The following is a 24,792-nucleotide window of genomic DNA, read 5'->3' as shown; positions in this document are numbered from 1 at the left end:
GGCACATGATATAATGAGCACTGGATGTTATATGCAACTGATGAATAACTGAACTCTACTTCTGAAACTAATGATACACTATATGTTAATTAATTGAACGTAAATAAGATAAGATAAAAAAAATAAAATGCTGGTTTTAAAACCTAAAAAAAAATACTTTCAGTCAAAATGCAAATAATCAGAAAAGGTTGATTCCAGGAACTTTGCCTGTGATCCTTCTTGTAGATACTCCATCTTGGAAAATGGATTCCTTCATATCCAGTCAGCACATGTCACAGATACTGGGCGATATTTGTGTATGGCTACCAATGCTGCTGGAACAGACCGCAGGCGAATAGATTTACAGGTCCATGGTAAATATACTTGTATGAACAGCATCTAATCTTTGGGTTAAATGTCCTTTGATAGCTGAAACCTCTGAGATCATATAGATCTCCAGGGCAATGTAAAGGTACCACACTCTTGTAAATGGTCAAGACCCATGTTTCTCCTCATTGTGGCTAGCAGCATCACAACACTAAATTCGCAGAGCCTTATTGTGTTTGCAACCTCGGAGCAAGTTACCAGTGATTAATTTCACTCTGGCAGAAATACTTCAGATGGCATGCTATCTGCTGAATGTCTTTCCCTCTTATTTGCTGACTTTGTTTTAGTTCCTCCATCCATTGCTCTGGGTCCTACCAACATAACTGTAACAGTAAATGTTCAAACCACTCTGGCTTGTGAGGCTGCTGGGATACCAAAACCATCCATCAAATGGAAGAAAAATGGACATCTTCTTAATGTGGATCAAAATCAGAATTCATACAGGTAAGGAATAATTTAACTGAAAACCCTACCTATTATTTAAAAACATAATTTTTTTAAAAAATTATTTCCTCTCTGTCAGTGGGGACATACACACACACACACACACACACACATATGTGTGTGTGTGTGTGTATATATATATATATATATATATATATATATAAAGTATGGAGAATTAGCTAGTATCTAGAGAGTATATATTTTTCCTAATGTGGAATTAGTTTCTCAACCTAAAAGCTTTTTATGAATTATTGCTTCAACTTTTCTGTCGATAAGCTGATGGTCAGAGATACAAGATATCTACCTTGTAGATACAAGGTTAGGTTCCTACTCTGCTTTATTTTTTTCAGCACCTTTTGGAATTTTATAAAAACAAAGAATGAAAGTATTTGGTATAAGGGAAGAATACTTTGTAAAAATAATACCATCTTTAGCTGTAGAATAAAAATGAAATTCTGAACCTTGAAATAACTTAGGTATTTTGGTAGCATGTGTGAGGAGGAAAAACATCATTTCCTCTAATTTTTTGCATTCCTCTGGCTTTACTTCCAGTAGTTCATAATATGACAGCATATGTTTTTTAAAAACTAACCTTTTAATCACTAGGAATTTCTGATGTTTAAATGAGTATCATTTCTTGCATCTCAATTAAGTTAACAGGTATCTTGTCAAAGGAATTGCCATAAATACTAAAAACAAATATTCTTGTAAATGTACTTTGACAATAATCAATTCTTATACATCAGGAAATAGGAAACTAGAAGTTTTTCCCTTGAAATTCTGAGTTTGCTCTCTCTTTCTCAACATTTTAATCTTTGGGTACTGAGAGTCTAATGACTTGAAGGTATACATTATGTAGAAAATGTTCATTACCATTGAATTAAAAAGCATGTCAAATGTATTCCCATTGAATTAAATCATTTTTGTTCTACCAGTGCACACTTTGAAGTAAGAAATAGTTATTGAGATTTACTTTGAATAACATATGTATATTTACTAAATCTCTTGAACAATTGAAGTGTCCAGATAACTTTAGTTTCGAATTGGTTAAAAGTTAGGGAAAAGACTTATACACGTAAGGAAACATGTGAAGTAAGGCAATATGTAGGACAGATGGACTTGTAATTATTTGTCTGTCAATGGAAATAATCAAATACCAATCTGCAAAGTTATTCTGAAATTTAGAGATCATTTATGCGAAGCAGTTGAGATGGTGCCAGAATGTATTCAATGCTCAGTAAACACTGGCTATCATCAATATGCTCATTTTACTGTATTTCACTTTAGGACAGCAAGGTTGATCATGATATAAGCAATCAGAAAACGAAAGATTCCCTCATCAAACAATTCTTCTACCCAGCTATTTCCTGTAAATCTCAGTTGAAGCTCTATTAACCCATTGCCCATATTAAAAAAAAAAAGTCTGACACATGAAATATCAGAAAGATTCCTTATTTTAACACAAGGAAAGAATTCCATTTTCCTCAATTCAGAACATGGTACCGTGTTGAGCCAACATTTATGGAAACTGATATATGATACATCATTGCTTTGAAATCTTTCTTCTAGGCTCCTTTCTTCAGGTTCACTAGTAATTATTTCACCTTCTGTGGATGACACTGCAACCTATGAGTGCACCGTGACAAATGATGCCGGAGAGGATCAGAGGACTGTGGATCTCACTGTCCAAGGTACAACTGGCTTAGTATGTAGATTGGTAGCTCTTATAATGATACATTTCATTATTCCACTAATTCACAGGAGAGTTTCCTTCTCCACTTACTATGATGAGGCTTGGAAATCTGAAAGGGTTGGAAATGTGTACTTTCTTACTATTGTTATTACTGTTGTAGTTCCACCTTCCATAGCTGATGAGCCTGCGGACCTCCTAGTAACCAAACATGCCCCAACAATAATTACCTGCACTGCTTCAGGAGTTCCATTTCCCTCAATTCACTGGACAAAAAATGGGATAAGACTACTTCCCAGGGGAGATGGTTATAGAATTCTTTCCTCAGGTAAGACCAAGCTCAGGTAATTATACATCTATGATTAGATTAATTATTAATGGATGGCCTTACCTGGCCTTTTGTTGCACCAAAATAAAATACATTTTCATTCCTAGACCTACACATCTGGAAAAAAAAGTACAGTTAGAGTGGGAAGGGGAACTAGACTAAGGGAGAGGAAAAAAATCTGGAAACAATGATAATGGAATGTAATAAGCATGATCACTGGAATTTTATGTGCATATTTACTAACCCTGAGGTTTCACAAATTCACTGGTTGCCTTTGAGTGAACCACACTCTTTCCATTGGCCAAAAAGAACCTCCATTCATTCAACAAACATGTAATTCCTAAAATAAGTTACATACTCCACTGAGTTTCTGAGGATATAAAATTAGGAAGATTCTTGTTCTCAAGGTTTTTATAACTGAGCAGGTAAGGCTAGGTGATAAGTGCTTAAGATGGATAATTTTTGAGAGTGGTAGTAGCCATGATTTATAAAATTTATGTATTAACAGAGAAAAAAATAATTCACCTAAATGAAAAAAGGAGTTCACTTGGAAAAGTACACTAAAGATAAACTAAAGTAGTAACTAACATCCTCCTGGGGCTTTATGCATCTGTGCATATTATTTTAAGGGAGTTTGTTTATTTTTTCAATAGAAGGGAAATAATGGAAGATTGTTCACAGGGTAGAACTTAGTTTTCCAAGCCAAGTATTTTGGCTGCCTCAAAACGTGTATAGATTTTGATTGGTAGCAATTAAAAGCATAAACTAGAAATTACCCTTCAGCACAAGGTATTGTATTAAAAGAACAGGTTGGAACTTTCTCAAAATATTAAACAAGAGTTACCATATGACCCAGCAGCTCCATTCCTAGGCATCTACCCGGAAAAATGAAAACATATGTCCACATGAAGACTTGTATGGAAATGTTCATACAGCATTATTCACAGTATTGCTATAAACAATCCAAATGTCCATCAACAGATAAAAGAATAAACAAAATGTGGATAATCCACACAATCAAATTCTCTATCAGTAAAATGGAACAAAAATATTGGCACATGCTACAACAGATGAAACTCAAAACCTGTACTCACAGTGAAAGAAGTCAAACACAAAGAACATCTGTATGATTGCATCCGCATGCAATGTTCAGCAAATGCAAATATATGGAGAATAAGAAGAAATTAGTGTTTGTGAGGGGCCTAGGGCTGATGAGAATGAGAAGTGACTATAAATGGAATAGATTTCTTTTTAAAGGGATAATAGAAATGTTCTCAAGATTAGGTTGTGATAGTTGCACAGCTCTATAAATATACTAAAAATTATTAAATTGTACATTTAAGTGGGTGAATCTTATGGCACGTAAATTTTGCCTAAAGAAAGCTATTAATAATGATTAAAAGGCACTGTGTTAGGCCCTTCAGGGTGTAAAAGTATGAGTATAAGCCAAGCACCACTGTGCTATGAGGATGAAAACACAAAATCAGAGAGACCTAGTTTATCGAACCAGAAAAATGGTTGCAGAAAAATGGACACACTGTGCATAAAATTTTTTTTCCTTTTTAGGAGCAATTGAAATATTTGCGACTCAGTTAAACCATGCTGGAAGATATACGTGTGTCGCCAGGAATGCAGCTGGTTCTGCACATCGACATGTGACCCTTTATGTCCAGGGTATGAAAGGTTACTTAATTCATTAAAAGTTTGTTTTTTCTTCAAGTCATGTTTATTCTTGAAAGAATGTACTGTCTAGAGCTACGAACCACAGTAATATCTTGGGGATATGAAAGACTAATAGGTATTATCCAATAAAAAAAAAAAACAATGAAAAATCACACAGAACAACCCCTAAATTATTTTTTTTCTTGAACTTCTATAATCTGTTGCTGCTTCTAGTCTTCTAATGGGGTTCTTCTAATGGAAACTTCCTACAGTAGAAAGACTCAAAATGTGTAATATGGCCAATATTCTCTTTTCCCTTGGACAATCAGATCACTAACAATTTGGAAATACAAATCTGGGCCTGTTTAACTTCATGGCTACTTTTAGACATTTCTGCCGCTAACTTTGCTTTTTCTGCCATTGCTTTTTCTGTTGGTTCTTATAGAGCCTCCAGTCATTCAGCCTCAGCCAAGTGAGCTAGACGTCATTGTAAACAATCCCATTTTATTACCTTGTGAAGCAACAGGGACACCGAGTCCTTTCATTACTTGGCAAAAAGAAGGGATCAATGTTATCACTTCAGGTACACTGTTTCTATCAAGAAAATTACAGCAAATCAATGTTTTATGATTAATAAGTCAGTATGATTTTTTTAATGAAAACTTTTAATAAAAATTATTCTCACTGTGCTTTCATAACTGATGTAGGCAAAAGTCATGCAGTTCTTCCTAATGGTGGCTTGCAGATCTCCAGAGCTGTCAGAGAAGATGCTGGCACTTACATGTGTGTGGCTCAGAATCCAGCTGGCACAGCCTTAGGCAAAATCAAATTAAATGTTCAAGGTACCTAAATAATAAATTTCTATGTCTTCATTGCAAAGATGCTCATGACAATGTATATCAAAATTCATCTATCTAAAATAACAATGCTGCCATAGTTCTCAACATTCTTAGTTTACATTATACAATGTGTTTTCCTATTACCCTTATGAAGAAGAAAAAGTAATGTTTGGGGCAGGGGGTTGTTCATTGTTTAAATAAGAAAACTGGGATCCCTGGGTGGCGCAGCAGTTTGGCGCCTGCCTTTGGCCCAGGTGCGTGATCCTGGAGACCTGGGATCGAATCCCACGTCGGGCTCCCGGTGCATGGAGCCTGCTTCTCCCTCTGCCTGTGTCTCTGCCTCTCTCTCTCTCTCTCTCTCTATCATAAATAAATAAAAAATTTAAAAAAAAAAAAATAAATAAAAATAAATAAATAAATAAATAAGAAAACTGAGACATCTCATTTTATTTTGGATTTCTATGAACTTCATATGGTACTCTATTTCATTGTAGTACATATTTAAGGCAATTTTTATTTTTATTTTATTTTTAAGGCAATTTTTAAAACATCATCTTTATAATACCACATTGGATACAATATGAAACACTAGATTGTAATGTCAACTTAAAAAACAAATCATACATTTTTAAAAATCATAAATAAAAATCATAAAACAAAAAAAATGTAGTAGTTAACAAACTTGATGGGAAAAATTATTCTGTAGATAAAGGAAGGTCTTTTCATATTTGACTATTATTTTCTTGACATAATATTGATATCTTGCATGCATTGTTTTTGTGAATGAAAAAGTGACCTGGAAGTAGGTTCTGAGTTTCTGAATTTCCATTAGCTGATGTTGAATTTCCTTATAGTGTGATTTTCCTATGGTAAATTACTAAGGTAAGGCTTACTTAACTGCACGTTATAAATCTAGTTTCTTTATATTTTTAACATTTTCTCAACAAATATTTATTGGAATAATAAGTGGAAATACATTGAACATTACAGACATGATCCTTCCCTTATGGTATCCAGAAGGAAAAAAAAAACTAAATTACCAAATAAATGAAATAATTCTAAATTCTGACACATGCTAAGCAGGAAAAAAAAGGCTGAGATGGGGAATAATGGGGAAATGGGGGAAATGTGGGGATCACTTTACATTAGTGGTTAAAGTAGGCTTTAAGAAGTAGGCTTCTGGAACAACTAGGTGGCTCAATGGCTGAGCATCTGCCTTTGGCTCAGGTCATGATCCTGGGGTCCAGGGATCGAGTCCCACATCAGGCTCCCTGCAGGAAGCCTGCTTCTGCCTCTGCCTATGTCTCTGCCTCCCTCTGTGTGTCTCTCATGAATAAATAAACACAATTAAAAAGAAGGAGAAGAAGAAGAAGACGAAAATGAAGACGGCTTCTCTGAAGGGTACCATTTAGAAGAAGGAGAGGTAGGAGTGGAGGAGGAGAAGGAGGAGGGGAGGGGGAAGGGGAAAGAGATGACTTCTCTGAAAGGGTACCATTTAGGCTGAGACCTGAATGCTGAGCTAGGATGAGCCATACAAAGGTGGCAGACTATCCAACGGAGAGAGGACATCATGAGCCATGACCCCGCGACAGGAAAGAGTAAGAAAAGAAGCATGCCAGTGTGGTAGAGAGTGGTGGAAAAGGAGAAGGTTGGCAAAATGTGAAGAAAGTCAGAAAAGAAGGTGGATCAATGCATGGAGGGTCAAAAGGACCACACAAAGGTTATATTTTCTTCTCTATGCAGTGGGAAGCCCTTTAAGGGTTCAACCAAGATGCTTATTTGGGTTTAGGAAGATCTCTTTTGCTGCTCTGTAGGTGTTGGTTTAGAGAAGGGGCAAGACTAGAGCTGGAGGAATTATTCAGGTCCTCTTGGCAAGATGCTACAGCCTGGCTGGGAGTGAGAGTGGCTGTGTAAGTTGCAGGGGTAAATGGAAAAAAACGTGATGGATTTAAGATACTTCTGGAGGTGTAACTGCCAGGATGACTGATGAATCAGATTTGGGAGGTCAGGAAAAGAGAGGAATTAATGATGTTTCCTGGGCTTTGGGCTTGAACTAGTGAGTAGGTAATAGTGCCATGGGGGAACGCAAGGGGAGGAACTGGCTTTGGAGGAAGGAAAACATGATTTCTGATAGATCCTATGAGATATGGGAACATATTAGAAATCCTAGTGGAGATATCAAATTGAGTTTACTATTGATGGATTCAGAGCTCAAGGGAGAAGTATAGTGTAAGATATAAATTTGGAAGTTATCAGTGTATTTCAGTCCACAAGACTGGTCGGAATTTGGACAGAAAAAAAGCTAAGGACAAAGACCCAGAACTCTGCATTGTTTAAAAGTCTGAGAAAAGAGAGGATGCTGAAATACAAAGGAGCCGGCAGAGATGTTAGAGGAAAGCCGGATGAAGGCTAGGAGAGGAGAGTGTTTCAAGAAAAAGGGAGTGGACAATTTGTTTAATGCAGGTGAGAGGTCAGTTAGATAAGGACCCATAAATATTCATTGGCCTTGGCAACATGGAAGTCATGGAAAGAACAGTTACATATAGGAGGGGTTTTTCCTTCAACAATTGATTAAAATCATTGACATGAGCAATTATGGGACAAAGAAACACATTAAATGATTAATAGCATTTCAACATTTCAAAAGCACCCAGAGATAACCTCATGCTTTAGAGGTATGAAAATTCTGAACCAAATCTCCCTCCTTGCAGATACCATATATGTAATGGAAAGCACAAACCGAAGCAAATGATGTTGGCTGATATAAGTAATTTTAACATGGTTATTCATATTTTTTCACAACTGAGTGATTTTATTTTACTCAGCACTGTTAGTGTATTTTAAAATCTTGGGACGCCTGGGTGGCTCAGCAGTTGAACATCTGCCTTTGGCTCAGGGCATGATCCTGGATTCCTGGGTTCGAGTCTTGCATCGGGCTCCCTGCATGGAACCTGCTTCTCCTCCCTCTGCCTGTGTCTCTACCTCTGTGTGTGTGTGTGTGTGTGTGTGTCTCATGAATAAATAAATAAAATCTTTTAAAAATAAAATAAAATCTTGTCTCAGGGTTCCTGAGTGGCTCAGTCAGTTAAGCATTTGACTTCAGTTCAGGGTCCTGGGATGGAGCCCCATGCTGAGTGGGGGAGCCTGTTTCTCCCTCTTTTTGCTATCTCCCTTTCTGTTCCTCAAATAAATGCATAAACTCTTTAAAAATAAATAAATAAAATAAAATTTGATCTCCATGTGATTGACCATTCTCCATATGCTCTGTAGACATGACAGATAGTCTAGGTCCCCAGGACTTACTTACTATGCACAGGCATTACTTGGATCAGTGGAGCTCTCAGGGATCTCACTTCTGATTCCATTTCTGAGTCAGTATGTGGTAACAATGAATATTGTTTGCCTTGTTCCTCTCTTAAGCTTTCTTGAATGCGTGGTAGTTTTTTGGTGGGCTTTGCCTGCACATGCTTAAAGGGATATTTTTACTGTCACTGTTGTCCTCTGTACCTTGTCACTGTCTTGGGACTTGCATTGACACGGATGGATCATCCTCTCCTTTCTTTCAGATGTGCTTGCGGTCAGTTGTTCCTTACTTATGTTTGATTGTTCCCTCATAATCATTTAATATTTCTTTAAATGTCAGTAAAATATCCAATACCTAAGTGGTAATCAACCTACCGGAAACATTAGGAAGAGAACACCTTTATCATAAGCCCTTCCACAGCTTTTGGAAGAAGTGGGAAGCATTTTATATATATAATTCTTTTCCATGATCTATTCATTTATTCTTTCAGTCACTCAAACAATACGTTGTTAAATATGACCACTGTATTGGAAACACTAAGCACTATAGGAAACGCTTGAGTAAAAGTATGTCTGAGCAGTTGAATAATTTCCAAACTATGAAAGGGACTTTCTGAAAGTTTAAGTAGCTGAAGTCAATCACATAATACAGTACATTAAAGAAAATGCCTCTGTTGGCACCATCTAAATTTTCTAGGCATGCAGTGCCTCAGGAATATACATTTAGGTCCTCATTTAAAATTGATGATCATTTACATTTGTTAACTATGCAGAGAATAATTTTCCAAAAAATGGCCAAAAATGGCTCAAAGAATGTTCTTTTCTGGGATCCATGGGTGGCTCAGCGGTTGAGCGTCTGCCTTTGGCTCGGGGCGTGATCCCAGGATCTGGGATCGAGTCCCACATCAGGCTCCTTGCATGAAGCCTGCTTCTCCCTCTGCCTAGGTCTCTGCCTCTCTCTCTCTCTCTCTCTGTCTCTCTCATAAATAAATAAAATCTTTTTAAATATTAAAAAAAAGAATGTTCTTTTCCAATGAAAACAAAGTGTAGTAATCCTTTGGTGATAATATGGTAAAGTCAGGATTTTGTTTCTTTTTAGCATTACTTCACTTTGCTGAAGTACCACTGTACTGTGTATATGGTACATTGGTACATTTATGGTTTGTAGGTGATGTTTAAACTTTGTATTTTTCAGTTCCTCCAGTCATTAGCCCCCATCCAAAAGAATATATCACTGCTGTGGATAAGCCCATCTCCTTACCATGTGAGGCAGACGGCCTCCCAGCACCTGACATTACCTGGCATAAAGATGGGCATGCAATTGTGGAATCAATCCGCCAGCGCATCCTCAGCTCTGGGGCTCTGCAAATAGCATTCGCTCAGCCTGGTGATGCTGGCCAGTACACGTGCATGGCAGCGAATGTGGCAGGATCAAGCAGCATGAGCACCAAGCTCACTGTCCATGGTAAGTTATTTAACATTAATTATTTCCGCTGGCTACATTTCCATGGCAAAGAGGAAAGACCACCAAGAAAAAATATGGTGAAAGTCAAAGCCATGTAAAACCAGCAATCCAAAGTGGTGTGTGTGTGTGTGTGTGTGTGTGTGGTGTGTAGGTATACTTACCCTTATTGTTGCTTGTAATGGAAGGCTCTGATTATTTGTGTGAGTGAAAGAAAGGCTATGATTATGTGTGTGTGAGAAAAATATTAAGAGAGCCAAAATAATTCATGTGTTGCCAATAATCCCTGTATATTGTGATTAGTATTTATACTTTGGCTATAGATCCTATTTATGGGATCCATTTGTGCTTTGTGACTATTCTGCTCACTGTTCAAGTTGCAAATGATCTTCACTCAAAACCAATATCCATATGAGCAGCATTATAAATACAGTATGAACCTAATGAGAGTTAGAAATCTATTCATTATTTTAAGGTAGCAAAATATTTACAAGTATAGTTTTGTAATGGAAAAAACTTTTTTTCTTTGTATTCCAACAACTAACAAAATATCTAAGGATCAGCACTGAAATATTTTAGTTGTTAATGTATATTTTAAGAGTAAAGATAAATACCTACTATTATTGGTGTGAGGACACGATAAGTAAATTAAACTCCTTCCAACTACTCTTTTCAGAGGTAACTCTGGTAATGATGGGTCTCTGCTTCTTCCATTTTTAAAAAATTTGTGAAAGCTGTTTTTTATCTTCCAGGTGTGTTTGAATTTCCTACAACTTCATAAAGTGATGATTTCAAGCAAACACACTTTTAATTGAATAAATAAATAATGGCCCAAATTTTAAATCACCATTTATGGTTTTTTAAAATACTTTTCCTGGTTATACCTCCTTGCAATTCATATAATTGAACTAATCAATACATAACAGTTCTTTAGCTTCAAATAAATAATACTCTTTCTCAAATTTGTAGAAATTTACCAAAATTGGCCATCTACTAAGCAACAAAGCATGAACAAAGCAATTATTAATATGATTTAAAAATAAGGCCACATTTCCTGCCCACAATGCAATAAAGCTAGAAACATGTAATAAACTTTAAATACCAAAACCCCAACCCCAGGTAAAGTCAAAAATACCATTTTAGTTAGCAAGTAGGTCAAAGAATATGTTTAATTTTCATACTATTTAGGAAAGAATAAAAATAAGGACACTACATATATCAAAATGTGTGGTGTGTGGGCCACACTTAAAATCAAATATAAAACCATAAACTTAAATTTTTCATTTTGAAAAAGAATGAAGTAAATGTACAAATTTTACAAGTTTGTCACCACTAGTAAAATTGAAATATCAACCCCACAGTTAAAGGAAATGATAAAAATACAGTATAAATTAATGTAAAATGTATCAAATATTTACAACATGCCATTCAGCAAAATAGATTTTTGTATTTTCCCTATTATCTGTGTTTGTGTGTATAATCATTCATTTAAGATTTACTTACTCATATAATCAAAAAAATAATTTTTGCTGAACGTCACTTTTGTCCTGTCACTTTTCAAAATGTCATCAAAATTGATGTTTCTCACTGATATGTTTGAATAATTCCAAAAGTCATAGTTTTTGGAGGGAAGTGTATTTTTTACTTTTTGAGCAAAGTATTCTTAACCCTTTCAAGCCCTTTATTTAGAAGTAAGTAGTTTAGTTCCAAATCCACTACTAAAATAGTTGATCTTTCTCTATTGCCTGAATTCTGATCCAAAAAAATTTGAGGCATAGAAAGTATTTGTAGAGAGTTCTGAAATCAATAAAAACTTCCTCTGTGGCAGTATAAAGAAAGTTGAATAAATGTCTTGCCTTGGTTTTACTTGCATTTGTTATAACACATGAAATACTACAATAAATTTTTTTCCATAGCATTTTGTGATATTCAATATGGGGTGTGTATTTCACAGTGTGTAAACTGGTGACTTTTATTAGTTTGTTCTCATAATAGGTCTGTGATACAAATCCAGTGATTGTACAACCATAAAACATTTTTGGATTTTGTTCTAAGTTTGTCTGTTTCACTGCAAGAAGCAGAAGAAACTTAAGCAAAAGAAAGTGAGGAATCCAAATAAAATCTGAAGATTTCTAATCTAGTTCTATATCATTTGTTTAGAAACTGATTGTAAATGTATTCAGCAAGTCCAAATCCAATAGAGTTCTTGCTATAGGCGTCTTTCATGTAACACAGATCAGTATCTTAATACATTTTTATTTTATGCTGTTTCCAGCAAAATTATCCTCAAAAGAGTCTTTGTGTCAGTTTTCAGTGTGAATAAGGATATTATTGAACTCAACATCCTGAATGACTATTTTTCTGAAACTTTTCTTAGTGCCTCCTAGAATTCGAAGTACAGATGTGCACTACACGGTCAGTGAGAATTCACAAGCTCTTCTTCCATGCATGGCTGATGGAATCCCCACACCAGCAATTAACTGGAAAAAAGACAATGTTCTTTTAGCCAACTTGTTAGGAAAATATACTATCGAACCCTATGGAGAACTTATTCTGGAAAATGTTGTGGTAAGTTGAATAGCTATGTTAAACAAGATTGGTAGTAATTTACCTTTTTACTTTTAGTAACTTAGCCTGGAAATATATTCTTTAATAATGAAAGAAAAATACTCTTATAAATTCAGGCCAAAAAATGAATTTTACACGTTTCGCTTTATGGCCCAGATCTAAGAATAATATTTAACAGATAGTAGGAACTCATAAAATGGCCTTCTTCTAAAATTATTTTATTTTTGTGGAAATCTGTTTATCAGGAAAAATTCTAAGTGCCTCTGTTGCATGCTTGTAACCATGTATGGGGATGATTAGAAGAGTGGAGATACAAGAATGTTTGATGTGTTATTAAGCAAATATGAAGAGCAGTTTTTGTATTCTTTTCAGGATTTTGAATAACCTTTTCTAATTATTGACAAGGAAACTGAAGTCTTAGAGATATATCCAAGCTAAGGTTTTTGAATATTCTCCGGTGGTACTTAATGCAGTCTACAGAATAGTAGCTATCAGAAGCATCTCAGTTTTCCAGTGGTAGCCCACTTGAGGAAGAATCTGTATGCATACTACATGACTTTTTAAAAAATTTACTGTGTTTTGGGTGCTTGGCACAAAATAAGAAACATTATTAAAATGTGAATCACTTTCAGAGCTTTTGTATATGTTATTCCTATTCATTGTCCTTCAAAATACCAAAACTTCATTACAAAATCTTTGTGGAATTAAATTGGAAAAAGTTAAAGAGTAAAATTGATTACATTCACTTTATAGTATAATTTCAGCCATTAGCCAGATTCCTGGGATTATCAGGTCAATAACCCTAGTAATAGGCTGTGTGAGTAGGCCCTAACTCAACCACATGTGCCAGCAAAAATTGTATTTATTCAAATCTAACTTTCCATTGGTTGTAAAATGTGCCATTATTTTATGTACCCCTAAGAAAGAAAAAAATATAGTTAAGTAAACTAGAGAAGATTGTCAGTTTCTAAGTTGTATTCCAGTTTCAGGGATATTAAAAGTTTAAAATATGAATTTTAGAATTGATAAAATAAGGATAAATTTGTTTAAGCTAATAAATATCTTTAGTGGGATGACCCCCAGGCTCAGGAATGTTGAATTTGGGCCCTCAGTTACACTTATAGACCTGAAGGAATTAAATGAGAAAGAAAAGTTAGACTTTTAGTGCAACAATGATTCTGATGTGTTTTTAAAAAATAACAAAAAAGTAGGTTATAAATATCACATGAAAGACACAAGTAATAAGTAGAAATCTATGTGTGAATAGTATGTACAATCCAGATTTCTTAAGTCCTTCACTTTCATAAAATCCTTGATTTTAAGCTTAAATTGTCATAACCTGAGAATTTAAGAACAGCTAAGTGATACGGAGGTGGGGAGACTTTTGCAGAGAATGTGATTTATTCCTGTTTGCCCTTAAAAAAAAAAGTAAGCAGCCAACTAAGTTTAGATTGTATCTACTACTAGTGTTTACAATTTTTTTTTTTAAAGAGGCTAATAGAATGGGAACAGGAAGCCAGGAGATAGCAGTTGTTTTTTTTTTTTTTTAATTTTTATATGATAGTCACAGAGAAGGGGGGGGGCACAGAGACATAGGCAGAGGGAGAAGCAGTCTCCATGCACCGGGAGCCCGATGTGGGATTCGATCCTGGGTCTCCAGGATCCCGCCCTGGGCCAAAGGCAGGTGCCAAACCGCTGCGCCACCCAGGAATCCCGTGTTTACAATTTTTATGCTGGATTTCCAATCAATTCTTTTAATGTTTCAATGCAAAAAATATATATATTCTTAAACTTTTTTTTTTTAAAGATTTTATTTATTTATTCATGAGAGACACAGAGAGAGAGAGAGAGGCAGAGACATAGGCAGAGGGGAAAGCAGGCTCCATACAGGAAGCCTGATGTGGGACTCGATCCCCGGTCTCCAGGATCACGCCCCGGACTGCCGGCGGCGCTAAGCCGCTGCGCCACCGGGGCTGCCCTATTCTTAAACTTTTAAAAGAGAAGGAAAAGCCTGTGGTGGGACTTAATGCACTTAGAAGCATTCAATCATTAATTCAACAAATATTTATTGAATACCTTCCGTGTGTCCAGCACTGATTTATGCACTGGTAATACATGAGGGAACAAAAGACTCAAAGATCCATGCCTTCATGCAGTTTATTTCTAGAGGAGGGAGATAGACAATATAATAATAATAACAACAATAATAAACAATGTATACAAGTCAGAAGAAAATAAGTGGTATGAAAAATTAAAAAAAAAAAACAAGGTAAAGGGGATCTGATTTGGAGGAATACCGGTTACATTTTTTAATAAGGTAGTCAAGGTAAATCTCCTTTGAAAAGGGAACATATGAGTAAAACTTAAAGGAAGTGAGTTAGCCAAGCAAATATATGGGGGAAGACCATACCAGGCAGGTAAAACTGGGATGTTCCTCTCTCAGATATCTAGAGGAAAGAACTTAAGGTGGGAACACACCTAATACATTGGAGGAAGAGGAGACCAGTAAAAGCAAAGAAAAAAAAAAAGAACAAAAGAGAGAAAAGTGAGAGAAAAATGGAGGCCAAATCATGCAGTGTCTTGTAGATTATAACAATTTTGCTTTTTACTCTGAATAAAATCAGAATCCTTTGCAGGTTTTGAGCCTGGGAGCAATGTTATCTGCCTTACATTTTTGCAATACTACATTGACTATTAAAATGAGCAGAGGCAAAAGTAGAAGCAGAAAGACCTGTTGGGAAGATGGTTTGGAGTTCGAGGAGAGATTAGGGATGGGAAGTGGCTGGATTCTGCATTTCCTAGCTAGATTGCCCCTAGAGTGTGAAAAAGAAGAGAGTACAGATGACTCAGATGCCTGAGACAAAAGAGATTAACCACTGGAAGGACAAAATAGCCAATCAACTGAGATGGTGAAGGCCACAGATTAAACAAAACAGGATGCTGAAAGGGAAATTGGGGGTTCAGTTTTGGACATGAGTTCAAGATGTCTTTGGGGCATACAAGCAAGAGGTGAAATGGGAAGTTCAGTGTAATTAGAGTTTGGAAGAAAGATCTGGGCTGCAGATACTGGTATGCATCAGCAAATAGATAATATTTAAAGTCACGAGACTGGATGACATCACTAACCCTCTTGCATGCCAACATCAAGACGTTAATGTTGAAGGGAAGCCAGAAAAAAGAGATGGAAATGGAGCAACCAGTGAGGTAAGAAGGAAACTAGGAGAAGGGGTAGCCTGGAAGCCAAGGGAAGACATGGTTTCAAAGAGACAGGGGGGTGTCAAATGCTGCCATGCCTGTACATCTAATGAGATGAGTGCCAAGACTGGCCATTGCATTTAGCATCTGAAACTTCAGAACTGCAGGTAGTAATACCCACACCCTTTCCCATTTCCTTTGATAATTTTGGTGGTCTTTGGTGCCACATTTCCAAGAGAGCCAGCTATGCTGTCAAGATGCTACCAACCTTTGAAATGATTTGTTCTTTATCTGTATATTGCAGAGCTGCAGTACACTTGATGTTTAATAAACTTTAGGACTTTTGTAAAGTTTTCTGAGATCTTATTACTATAAAATGCTATAGTTCTGTAGGGCTTTTGTTTCAATTCCTATACATTGTAAATTATGTTATTGCAAAAGCTAGCCAAATGGTTCAGACTACAAGATGGAAATTTAAACTGTCTTTAAATAAGAGTGCTCCTTTGGGAACTAAGCTATGCAACTTTATGTATTTTGTGTAATATGTAAGATTATGTAATTTTAAATATTATGATTTCTTTTTTTTATTTAAGCTGGAGGATGCTGGCACCTATACCTGTGTTGCTAACAATGCTGCAGGTGAAGATACACACATGGTCAGCCTGACCGTACATGTTCTCCCCACTTTTACTGAACTTCCTGGAGATGTGTCATTAAATAAAGGAGAACAGCTACGGTTAAGTTGTAAAGCCACTGGGATTCCATTGCCCAAGTTAACATGGACCTTCAATAACAATATTATCCCAGGTTGGTAATTTAATTCTTATGTAAATAAATACACCCATAAAGAACTCTAAACCAATCTCCATTTCCTTTAGCTGTGGGAATTGTTTGAAAAGTCACAAGAAGAGATGGAGCATCTAGGTGGCTCAGTCAGTTGAGTGTCGGACTCTTGGTTTTAGCTTAGGTCATGATCTTAGGGTTGTGGGATCAAGCCCTGTATCAGACTCCACACTCAGCAGGGAGTTGGCTTAAGATATTCTCTCTCTTCTTCTCCCTCCTCTTCTGCCCTTCCCCTTGCTCTCTCTCTCTCTCAAATAAATAAAATCTAAAAAAAAAAAAAAAGAAAGAAAAGAAAAGAAAAGAAGAAAAAGTGAAGTTGCATGAAGTTGATTCCTTTAAGTTCTGTAAAATATGTACCTTTGCCTAGATTTTACCCTATGCCCACTATATATGTTCTTTTTTTTTTCATTCTTTTGAAGAGTAAGTTAATCACAGGACCACATATGATATTAGTAGACTTTTTTACCAAAAAATAATCTCCCTCTCCCAGGAGAAGATGTATGCACAGTTACGTAAACATCTCCTCCATGGACCTCCTTTATCACTAATAACTAGATTAAAGTGACTACCGTTGGAGTCCTGAATATTCACCTAATTTTACAGAGGAGAGCTCTGCTTCTCACTGTATGAATTAACTCATATCTATTAACCTCTCTTATAATGTAGATAAATTATAGAGAAAAATTTTAGTCACTGTGTGTACTACATATTGAAGTAATGCCTGGAACCCAGAAGCACTCATTTCTGGGAGAACAAGTATCTCTTTATTTGTTAGACTTTGTTATCAGCACAAATATGTTATCAGTTAATAAGTTGTCATATCCCAAAATTGAATTCTGAAATACTGCACTATTAGCATTTAATAAATGTCTTCCTAGAAAAGAATAAGCTTCAATTCTTCTATTATAAAGATCTATATTATTGACTGAAATTCATCAACTGTATTACCTTAATATTAATATTATACCTCAGTAAGGAAAAATAAAGTCTAAAAAAATCTAATCAGTACTGTTTTCTGATGGTGTAATAACTAATTCAGCTATTTAAATTTTTAAAGCTTGATTTTCCACTTAATATTCAACAGTATGAAATCTTTTGAAATAATTCAAATGGAGGAAAGCAGGCAAAGTAAACATACCTAACATAATTAGGTGTTTGCTGATCTAATCAGAATCTTATTGAGTATAAGTTGCTTGAGGATTAGCATGTTTACCTTAAATTCTATTCCAAATATTATAACTACCTTTATAAATATTTATATCATCACCATTTATGAAGAAGTTAAATTATTACAAATTTAATCATGTTGTCATTATTACCTAGCTAACATATGTTTTCATGATTTCCTCTCTGACCTGCCAAGTCAGTTGAATTACAACTGAAAAGGTTTTTATGTTTTTGAGGTAAATTGTGGTGGTGAAATAAATGAAATGGAAAATGTCAGATGTCTGAATGAAAGATTTTTGAAACCCAGAGAGACCTCGAGCCAGATTTAGGGAACACTTTGAGATGAAAGGTGTACTTTAAATCTAAAATAATTTTAAAAGATGTTTGTTTTCATCTTCTTTTCCTGTTCCTTCTGCTGTTTTTCATTCTTCAAACAAGTCTCTAGAGACAGCAAATAGCTTAGGGGAAGAAATCTGTGGAAAAGGCTTTCTTCTCCAATGTCATGATGAGATCTCTAGTTTAGCTGCTGACCAACTCATAAATCCAACCTGCAAAATATTGAGCTGTTGTGATTATTTTCCTAAGTTACTGAGAGGCATTTGTGTCGTTTCCTGACTTGTTTCTTTCAGCCCACTTTGACAGTGTTAATGGACACAGTGAACTTGTTATTGAAAGAGTGTCAAAAGAAGATTCAGGTACTTATGTGTGCACTGCAGAGAACAGCGTTGGTTTTGTGAAGGCAATTGGATTTGTTTATGTGAAAGGTAGGTAAACATGCTCTATCTTTATCATTTATTCATAATGAATAGTTTGCATTTTGCTTCCTTATTATGTAGTTATACACTATAACTTCAGTTTATTAATCCATCTAGTCCTGTTTCACAGATGCGCAAATTCATAAGAAATAAAAAATTATCAACAGTCAACTCAAAAATAGGTAAGCAAAGAGATCATTTGGTACAAAACAGAATCATCTGCTTAGATTATTGAAACTAACCAAATTATCTGGTTGATTAGCATGAGCAGTTGATTCTGAAAATCCATGGGGTTCAAAAGTGGCTTTTCCCTTCCTCACTAAAATTATCTTTCTAAATAGGTCAAAATCACAAAGAAATTATCAGAGCTCCCTTTTACTTACAATTATCCATTGTTATTTCCCAGAACCTCCAGTCTTCAAAGGTGATTACCCTTCTAACTGGATTGAACCACTTGGTGGTAATGCAATCTTGAATTGTGAGGTGAAAGGAGATCCTGCCCCAACCATTCAATGGAGCAGAAAGGGGATGGATATTGAAATTAACCACAGAATCCGTCAACTGGTCAATGGTTCCCTGGCCATTTATGGCACTGTAGTAAGTTATACTGAAATTGTTGGTGGGCACTTTAATCGCCACAATTAATGCCTCTCTATAGGGGCCATGAATGGGAAAAGTTTCTGTTGCATTTCTAATTTAATCATAAAATCTGAATCAATGGGTTTTTATAAACAACTGACACAGTGTTCAAACTGATTATTTTTAGCTTTTTCAAAGAAATACAAGCAACAAAATAATGTTGCTGCTTTGTTCCCAATGATTGATCTATTATTATTTAGCATCATTAGATAACTTCCTCAAATCTGTATTAGATCAAAGAAATTAAAGAATTATAAACACAGTTACAGATAAATTATAAGGTTAGGTTTCATCACTAAGCTGATAACTATATAAGGCTTTCCAAAAGCTTCAGTAATTCAGAAAATGAGTGTTGCTTTAAGTTATTCTAATTTTGGAGTCAAGTGAATGAGATATTTTATCTAAAAATTTCTCAACTACACTACAGATGGGTAACTTTTTAATGCATTGTTGAATTAATTGAAATAATAATTAAAATATAATATTTAATCACCTGATCCAATGAACCACTCTTAGTCTTTCTCCTGGGTTTTATTTCAGCATTGGATGTTGTTCCTTGTCCTTTCAGTTTTGCAATGATTTCTGTCTTTAACTGCTACAACATTAGTGAAATTTAGATTTCTTCATTACCACCTTCTCCCTTTCCTCTACACAAGTTTTACTACTTCTAAAGTCCTTAGTACTTCTTCTAATACCACTAATGTTAATACTAATTTTTTTCACCATAAAATTTCGGATTCTTAAATATTTATTTCCAACTCTGAAACTCTTCCAAGTTCTATTTACAGTTTCTTATTGAAAATTTCTATCTGGATAATACATTGACACCCCCAATCAAACATCTGTCTTCCTTCTCCCACCCTGCTCTACTTCCTGCAGTTCAGTTCTCCTTTATTGACTTAATGTTTTTATTAACAAATTCTCATATTCACCAGACTTTTAGCAAAATCTGTGACTCTAATTAGTCATCAAATCTAAACTCATATAGCACTTATTTTTATACCACATATGTATAAATTTGTGACTTATATTCTGTGGTTCATCATTATCAGTAAGTTAGTTTTTCACTTTCTCACCTGAAGTGCACACTCCCTAGATAGAGACTCCTCTTAATTTTTTTAATAATCCCCATTAGAAAAGTCTCAATATTTGTTCCTTTGTCCTCATTATTTTAATGCTTTTTGAGGTATCTGGAAGAATAGATGTGCCTGAATGGCTCAGATGATTAAGTGTCTAACTCTTGATTTTGGCTCAGGTTGTGATCTCAGAGTTGGGAGATGAAGCCCAACATTGGGCTCCATGCTAAGCATGGAATCTGCCTAAGATATTCTCTCTCTCTCTCTCTCTCTCTCTCTCTCTCTCTCTTTCTCTCTCTCTCTCTCTCTGCCTCTCCCTCTCTTTTCCTCTCTTTCTGGATTAAAAAAAAGATATCTGGAAGAATAGCATAGGCAGTTTTCTTTAGTGAGGTTATTTTCGGTAGATTACAAAAAATGTTTTTTTTTTGCTTCAGTTTCCTAGCAATTATTATTCTCAGAGAGCAATAATAGACTATTTTGGAAACATTTAGGCTGGCAATTTTTTTCTTGTTTTTAAACCTACTTATGGTGTTAAATATATGTAGTTTTATCTATTTCTATGATAATCTCTCAAAAATGGAATTTTATATTAACCTTGTAGTGAAAGAGTTTTTTGCCCTGCTGTATAGGCACACATTTTAATAAGACACTGCTTATTTCCATAGAATGAAGATGCTGGTGATTATACATGTGTAGCTACCAATGACGCTGGGGTGGTGGAGCGCAGCATGAGTCTGACCCTGCAGAGTAAGCTGCTTATTAAACTCTATGTAAACACCTAATTTAAGGAATGTTTCCTAATAAAGAATGTCCATCTTCTTTAACTTTATAGCAAATATATTATCAGCAGTCTTCAGAATTATGCAATTTAGTTTTCTGCTGCTGATAGAGCAATTTGTTATCAAGCAAAAGATTGATCCAGTTCTGAATAGATATTTTTTCTATTTTATCTAACATAGGCAGTTCACGATTGCAATTGCTTAGTGGCAGAGCTTTCTTTTGGTTTGCAAAATATTCAGTCAAATACCCTTCTTGTAGTTCACCATGGATCTCATGCTTTTACAAAAATGTCATTTTGTGGCACTTTAAACATATATATTAAAAGTAAAGACTAATATCAATGAATTTGAAAGTGCTCTAGGTTGATTGCTATCAATCTTCAGTGAAATAATTATGTATTCTGATAGTAGGACTATCATGCTCATTATGAAGCCCCTCAGTGTAAGCCATTAAAAGGGTAGTCTCTCTGGGAAATGAACTAGGGGTGGTGGAAGGGGAGGAGGGTGGGGGGTGGGGGTGACTGGGTGACGGGCACTGAGGGGGACACTTGACGGGATGAGCACTGGGTGTTATTCTGTATGTTGGTAAATTGAACACCAATAAAAAATTAATTCATTAAAAAATAAAATAAAAAAATAAAATAAAATAAAATAAAATAATAAAATAAAATAAAATAAATAAAATAATAAAATAAAATAAAATAAAATAAAATAAAATAAAATAAAATAAAAGGGTAGTCTCCAGAACCACTTCAGGATTGACCTGAGGGTAGCATCATTGGGTTGAGAACTTAAGTGAATAAACTTCTTCTGTGAATAGGCTCAGTATTTAGTGGGATAAAATTATGTTTTCTTCATTCACTATCAAGAGATGCTGCAGACAAGTATTTACTAAAAGTTATTTGCTAAATAAACTACTATTATCTAAGACTTTAACTTTTTAAAAATCTTTTTCAGACCTTAGCATTTAATAATAGATACTATGTAAATATCTAAGACAATGTTTTCCCCTAGCTCTATTGAGGTATACTAGGTAAATAAAACTGTGTATATTTAAAGTGTACAGTGTGGAAATTTGATATATATATACTGTGAAATGATTGCACCAATCAAGTTTATTAACACATCCATCACTTCACAGTTACCATTTTTTGGTTTGATTGTTTTGGTAAGAACCCTAAAGATCTACTCACTTTATAAATTCGAGGATACAGTGCAGTATTATTAACTATAGTCATCATGCTATACTTTAGAACCTTGGAACTTATTCATTTCTAAGTGAAAGTTTGTATCCTTTGATCCACATCACTCATTTCCCCCAATCTACTCTGTTTCTGTGAATTCAACTCTTTTTTTAAGATTTCATATATACATGATACCATATACTATTTATCTATGTCTGGTTTACCATAATGCCCTCCAGATCCATTCATGCTGTTGCAAATGGCAGGATTTCCTTCTTTTTATTGCTGGATAATATTCCATTATATATATATATATATTTATCCATATATAATGGATATATATTTATCCATATATAATGGATATATATTTATCCATATATATATATATGGATAAAGAAAATGATTCTCATTTCTTCTCATTTTCTTTATCCATTCGTCCATCACGAGAACTTAGGTTGTTTCCATATCTTGCTAAGATGATGTTTTATAAAGTACATCGCCTTGTAGGATGTTATTAGGAAAAAACTAGAGTTCCATGGTCAAACAAGTCTGAAAAAGAATCAATTAAACAAAGTTCATTCATTTATCAAATATATAAAAAGCACCTACTATATGCCAAGCCCTGCTTAGTTGCCAGATTTCTTTATTGCAGATATTTCCTAAAATGTTAACATGTTAATTGTTATAATTCAGCAAGAAAAGGGTATAATATGCTACATTTCCCAAATAAATGTTTTTTCCATGAAACCTTCCTCCCCGCTTTGTTGAGTAAATGTAGATAGGGCATCACAATGATTAATCTCTCCTTGGAAGAGTGTTCCACTGATCTGGTTTATGAAAGGCTTCATTAGATTAGCTTATTTACATGTACCGACAATAAGTTGATTTAAATAAGTGAGGCATATAAAAAAATACAAAATATAATTTGTTTAAAATTAAAGCACCAGAAGCAATGTTTTCATTTAGAGAAAGTACTCATATTTAACTGATCATTATGTGACTGATAGAATTAATTCAACCATGAAAGATATACATATGGAATTTTATTGTTGAGTTAACTTATAGCCTTATGGGCAATCGGAAATGTTCAAATACGGCATTGAAATTAAGATTCTGAGTTTTATTTGACATTTTCTTTGACCATAATAGCAGGAGCAGAAGAGCTCATTTAGTCATTATGTTATCATTTAGTGTTGAGTGATTAATCTGAGGCATTTCATTTATTCAGCAGCAGTTTATTGAACTCATAACATAATCTGAACACTGGGAGATAAATAAAAGCCCCAGTCCTGAAAGTTTCTAGAGTAAGGTTAACATAAACATCAAGTAAGAAGGTAATTGTGTAGGATGATGTGGGCATATACATGAATAATGCATTAATGATACTCACTGAGAAATTCAAACCTCATATGAAATACTTTTGTAAAAGGCAACATGTCAGTAATAACTCCACATAAAGTGCTCGCATATTAATGTCACAGTAAAACACATTTTACTTCCACTTTTGTTTTATGTTCTATTATTCTCGGTATACTTTTCCATCTAAAATGGAGCCATCACCCTGAATTATGTGACATTTATTACCTCTCATTGAGCAAATCATTCAAGCCCACTACATCACAACCTTCACCCTTCAAGAATATACAACCTCCTCTTTGCTCACCTATTCGAATGGGAAGTCTTCTGATTAAATAAATGTTTAAAACCTCGTATGCTGCTGCTCTCTGGGGGAAATCATCCTTTCAAAGCTAAATCTGTCTCCATGCTATTTTCTTCTCTCCAAGTAGCCTCCCTTCTCCTATATATAATCTTACCCATTTTTGAAAATCTAGTTCAAGCTTCTTCTTCCCCATGAAGTCTTTCATATTCTATATTTCTTGACACTGTAGTCCAGCATAAACTTTCTGCCAGCAGCTGTATACAGCTGCCTTTACACTTTTTCTGACTTACTTGAGCAGCTATAATCTACTATAATAATCTACTATAAAACTATTAACTTCTCCCTCTTTCTTGAAACCCCTTCCTATGATTGCCAGGGTACCATTCTCTCTTGATTTTCTTTCTACCTCATTCTTAATGATTCTTGAATATCTTCCTTTTCCTCTCTATTTTCAATGAATGCCTCTGTTGATCTATTAAGCCACTACTGTCTATGCTTCCATGTTACCACATATTTACCTATTCTGTACTAAATACTGTTCTTCCTATTCCATTACTAAATCCTATAACTACATTATAGCTAAGTAATTATAGTCACTCACCTGTCTTATCAGTGGACTGTGAAGTCCTTGATACTATAATAAGTTATATCTGTTATCTCTGTACACTCAGCATCTAACACAATGCCTGGAAAATAGTAGGCTCACAATACATGTTTATTGAATACATGAATTACGACAAGTAATGAAATAAAAAGTGAATAATGACTCTTTTCATCAAAAAATGATGTAAGGGAAAGAAGTGAATGTTCACCAGGTAAACACAGACAAAAA

At 34.8% G+C, this 24,792-nt stretch overlaps 1 protein-coding gene across 4 annotated transcripts in view; it reads left to right on the top strand.

Moving 5' to 3' along the window:
• HMCN1 (hemicentin 1) overlaps positions 1–24,792 on the top strand; it is a 454,683-nt gene that overhangs the window by 382,272 nt on the left and 47,619 nt on the right. For all 4 annotated transcript variants that reach the window (XM_055319154.1, XM_055319153.1, XM_055319155.1 and 1 more), the window contains exons 74-86: positions 226–353; positions 654–810; positions 2,380–2,501; positions 2,664–2,828; positions 4,395–4,502; positions 4,936–5,073; positions 5,198–5,332; positions 9,828–10,097; positions 12,472–12,662; positions 16,451–16,664; positions 18,497–18,631; positions 19,029–19,219; positions 21,003–21,084. In XM_055319154.1, coding sequence (XP_055175129.1) covers positions 226–353; positions 654–810; positions 2,380–2,501; positions 2,664–2,828; positions 4,395–4,502; positions 4,936–5,073; positions 5,198–5,332; positions 9,828–10,097; positions 12,472–12,662; positions 16,451–16,664; positions 18,497–18,631; positions 19,029–19,219; positions 21,003–21,084 — 2,036 coding nt within the window. The remainder of the gene's footprint in view (positions 1–225; positions 354–653; positions 811–2,379; positions 2,502–2,663; positions 2,829–4,394; positions 4,503–4,935; positions 5,074–5,197; positions 5,333–9,827; positions 10,098–12,471; positions 12,663–16,450; positions 16,665–18,496; positions 18,632–19,028; positions 19,220–21,002; positions 21,085–24,792) is intronic.

Source organism: Nyctereutes procyonoides, unplaced genomic scaffold (genome assembly GCF_905146905.1).
Source record: "Nyctereutes procyonoides isolate TBG_1078 unplaced genomic scaffold, NYPRO_anot_genome, whole genome shotgun sequence".
Classification (NCBI taxonomy): Eukaryota; Metazoa; Chordata; class Mammalia; order Carnivora; family Canidae; genus Nyctereutes; species Nyctereutes procyonoides.
The sequence above is the reverse complement of the archived record's forward strand: the minus strand, read 5'-3'. Positions and strand labels throughout refer to the sequence as shown.